The sequence below is a fragment of the Notothenia coriiceps genome, unplaced genomic scaffold, assembly GCF_000735185.1.
Source record: "Notothenia coriiceps isolate Sejong01 unplaced genomic scaffold, NC01 NC01_scaffold00033865, whole genome shotgun sequence".
Taxonomy (NCBI): domain Eukaryota; kingdom Metazoa; phylum Chordata; class Actinopteri; order Perciformes; family Nototheniidae; genus Notothenia; species Notothenia coriiceps.
In genome coordinates, this window is record NW_011366566.1 from 1 (window position 1) to 4,438 (window position 4,438).

General features: G+C 38.0%; 1 protein-coding gene across 1 annotated transcript; it reads left to right on the forward strand.

The window, feature by feature from the left end:
• Positions 1–1,733: 1,733 nt before the first annotated feature.
• Positions 1,734–3,829, forward strand: LOC104961851 (zinc finger protein 253-like; the record flags this gene model as incomplete). The annotated part of the gene is made up of 2 exons (XM_010790197.1): positions 1,734–2,659; positions 2,921–3,829. A coding segment is annotated over one exon (702 nt), but the record flags the coding sequence as incomplete, so codon positions are not given.
• Positions 3,830–4,438: the final 609 nt, after the last annotated feature.

Sequence of the window (4,438 nt, forward strand, 5' to 3'; positions counted from 1 at the left end):
ACCACGGATAAGCGGGAGAAGATGGATGGATGGATGGATGTATGGATGAACGCAAACCGAAACTTCTGAAAAATGTAACAATGAAACAAACTGTGGTCTAGTGCGCACCAGAGAAGCGGACTATTTGGTTTGAATTAGACCTTAGAGCATTTTGCAACAAAATAAATAATTGAAATTAACCTTGTTTTGACTTTGCCTCTTTTATTAATATTTGTGGTTTATGCTACAACGTGCACCAATATGTGTAAAAAAGGTTTGCAGACATCAAGTATGATATATGAATACACATTTTATTATTGATTGGTGATGGTGATTTCCTTATGGCTGCTTGTCCTCCAGGAATTTTTCAAGGCTGCAAACAGAAGGAGAAAGTTTTATGTTAGTTTAGTGGTTCTGTCCTGGAGAGATGATCATTAGGCCTGTCACAAACATTAATTTTGTTGGACGATACATTTTCCTGGAAATTATTGCGATAAACGATAATATTGTCGGCACTGTTGTAAGACCATTTTAGACCACTGACATAATGATAATTCAAGTACATCCTTTCAAACATAACTTTTTATTGAACATTCAACATTGCAAATGAAATAATATATAAAACAAATTAATTAAATTGTAATACATTAATTAAATAGAATCAGGCTGGAAAACAGAGCTCTCTGTATCTATAAATAAATATGAGCACACATTGTCTCACAAGCAAAAAAACCTCCTTAAAACAACAGTCAAGTGTACAGTCCACTGTCCAGACAGACCCAGATGCCTCAACAGGCCATATCCAAATCTATTTTTCAAAGTTTTCGAGCAAGGAACACCAACATGTTTGCATTGTCGGGCAAATGCATCTTTGATTGTAAACTGTCGGGAAGGTGGGGGCTCTCCATCTCCAGCTGCCGTGTTTGCTACCAGCTGGGAAAACGGAATGGGGTGGTTGTGTTTTAGGTGTAGTTCAAAATGCGTGGTATTGCCTGCTTTTGTTGCTACCTTTTTTAAACAAATGCCGCTGCGACCCACCACCCGGCTCATTCAAGTCCGTATTCGCCTCGTTGATTTGGCTTGAATCCAAAATACTGCCACACCGGAGAATCGAGATGTGTAGTTAGGTTTTGTAACCAATTCCATTTCACTTTAAATTCCCCGCGAGTAAGTCACACGTTGTCTCCCGCTTGGCTGTGTGTCAGCCCCGCCCCCCACAGCGCGCCTGGCAGCCACAGCGCTCCTAGCGAACATGCTGGTCACATCCTTATGTAAACGGCAATTTATCGAGCTCAGAAAAGTTATCAAGTCCATTTTTATTTACCGTGCGATAAGTCAATTTATCGATTATCGCGACAGGCCTAACCACCGCTAAGCTCTAAAAACGCTGGTTGCTGGTACTACAACACTTTTATAGTGCTTATTTGAATCATTAGGTTTTAAAAGTTGTCAAATGTTTTTAGAGCTGAATCCAAATGTATCTTCTCTCCATTAATTCTACTGGGTGGGAGACCGGGGGCGGGGCTTACGGGGAAACTCAACTGCGCATGCTCTCGACAGCAAGATATGATGGGTAATTTGTGACGATTTGCTCTTGAGAACGTCGGGCCATTTTGGCTTATTGCACCAATGAGCAACTCTATTAGGATCGGACGAGCTGTGTCCAGTTCTTATTATACATCCATTGTTATATTACACTGACCTTCTCTAAATGTTATTTCTGGCACCTAACTGAGTCTCTCTGTCTTCTTTAGAAACCGAGAACAAGAGAGGGTCCCCAAAGTCACAGCTGTCAGCACTGTGACAAGTCCTTTGCAACGTCTGGATATCTATTGATTCACCAGAGAGTTCACAGCGGAGAGAAACCCTACAGCTGTGACAAATGTGGGAAAGCTTTCAAACAGAAGTGTCACCTCAACAGACATAAAATATCCCACACTGGAGAGAAACCACACATCTGTGGCCAATGTGGGAAAGCTTTTTCATTAGCAGATGATTTAAAAGTCCATTATGGCATTCATACTGGAGAGAAACCATATAGCTGCGACCAATGTGGGACGACTTTCTCCAAAAAATCTCATTTGAAAACTCACAATTACATTCACACTGGAGAGAAACCATTTAGCTGTGACCAATGTGAGAAATCTTTCGCCACCCTCAGTGACCTGAAGAAACACAGACGTATTCATTCTGGAGAGAAACCACACAGCTGCAAACAATGTGGAAAAGCTTTCCCGAGGCTATGTGCACTAAAACGTCACCAGCGTACTCACACTGGAGAGAAACCGTACTGGTGTGACCTTTGTGGGAAGACCTTTGCTCGGGCCTACATCCTACAGGTCCACCGACGCCTTCACACCGGAGAGAAACCCTACTGGTGTGAGCAGTGTGAGAAAACCTTTATTACGAGTGGTGCGCTGAGTGCCCACCAACGCATTCACAAAAAGTCCATCTAAATAGCTTGTTGTTATGTTAATGTGCTGCTAATAAAGGTATTATTATTATTACACTGTTTTCCATCAATATATTATAGATACATATATACAGAACATGTCTCTGGAGTGTTTGTCTGAAATACCAAACGGATCATTGCAGCATCCCATAATCCCCTCTGTTTCAAAAGTGCTGATTCTCTGTCCGTTACTATAGATGAAAAATAAGGAGCCCCTCCCCAAGCCCCTCTGAGAGATATTTAGTTATAGAGAACTCAATGGTGCTCTAGGAGGAGATTCAGATGATAAGGGGGGGTTTACCTTGGTTGCTGATTGGCTAATGGTTACTTAAGCCAAAACATCGTTATGACATCATAAAGTGGACAAAATCTGATCAACTGATTTTCAGACAGGTTTTTATATAAATGGATCAGGACAAAAAGAGAGAATCTTTGTTCCTGAAATTTTCCGAATCTATTTACACAGAGGGGACACATGTTGATGTAGAAGAGGATTATGCACAATAGGTCCCATTTAAGTCATGTGGTGGTTACTACTGAGAACATCAAAGTGCTAACTTTGAAAGCAAAGAGATTAATTTAAAGATGGTGCCCGCTGAAGGGAAGACATGTCAGCTTTTGTCTTCATCAATTAACAGAATAAACGTAAAAAGGGAGAACACCAAGGGGAGAAATGGAGTCCTTGTCAAAACTCAAATCAAAGTTTGACATATTTTGTATTTACTTTGAGACGTGTCATGTCAGTGAGGAAATAAACATGAATAAAATGAGTAAAAGAAGCAACTTGTTTTCAGTCTGAAGAAACATCTGTTCTTGTGAAACTGATTTAATCAGAAAGGTTGTTTATTATTTGACAGCTTTGTAACATCTGTTCTTTTCACATTAAATGTGATTGTTGCTGCTTTAATAATCTGAGTGATATCATTACTCTTAATAATGAACTCTATTGTAACACACATGTTTTTATATATTCATGTCGTGCACACATTACTTTATCTTCTCCATTACATATTTTACCTTACTATATATTATTTTGTATTAAACATCTTAGCTGAATACTCAATTCTGATTGGTCAAATTGGACGTTTAAGAGGTTGTTAATACTCGATAACACACCGCTGCCAAGAAATCTATATTTTAGATTGAGATTAAATCCTTAAGAGTTAATAAACTTGTGCATTTGATAATCCACGCTGAACAGCAATGGGTCGTCCTCTCCGTTTAGGCTTCTCCTGGGAAAATTGTTTAAAATGTACTCTGTATTTAAATGCTTAGAAATCTCTTAAAACATTTATTTTATTCCCTGACGAAGAGGTCTGTTAGGGAGTTCATTTAAACCCAGTAACTCTGTTTGTTTTATATGATTATAGAAGTTTAAAATGTAAAAATGGCATATAATACAACTTTGATTTAAACGTTTGAAAACAATATTGTCTGGACTGGAATAAAATGCATTTTATTTTGGATCTGATAAATGATTCGCTTAAACATTTTATTTATTTATTTTCCCATCATGCACAAATCACAAATGAACAATTTATAACGACAAAGTTTCAATAAAACAGAGAAGGTTAAACTATAACCTGACATAAAGATCTGAATCTGGGTGAGATCATTTAAAATGTAAAGAATATATATCTCTTCTTTCCTCTAAAGGAAGCAGTTCAGCATATTTGATGTACATGATGTTACTTGGGTAAAAGTGTCAGCTAAATGCACGTGTTTCAATTTAATAAAGGTTGACCGTATGATCAAAAAGCAGATTATCTCAATCAATAACAACAAAAACATTAGTGAAACAAAAATAAACACATGTTTAGAATAAAGAGACAGCAGAGGTCAGTGTATTTCCCTTTTAAGACAGGCATGTCCAAAGTCCAGCCCTCTGAACTGTAAAGACTCTTTTATTCACACACTGATCTCACATCTCTTGTTTTTCCTCATGAAATATATCTGACCAAAATGGAAATGTATTTGTGATTTATTTCGTATTGAATTCGGTGATGG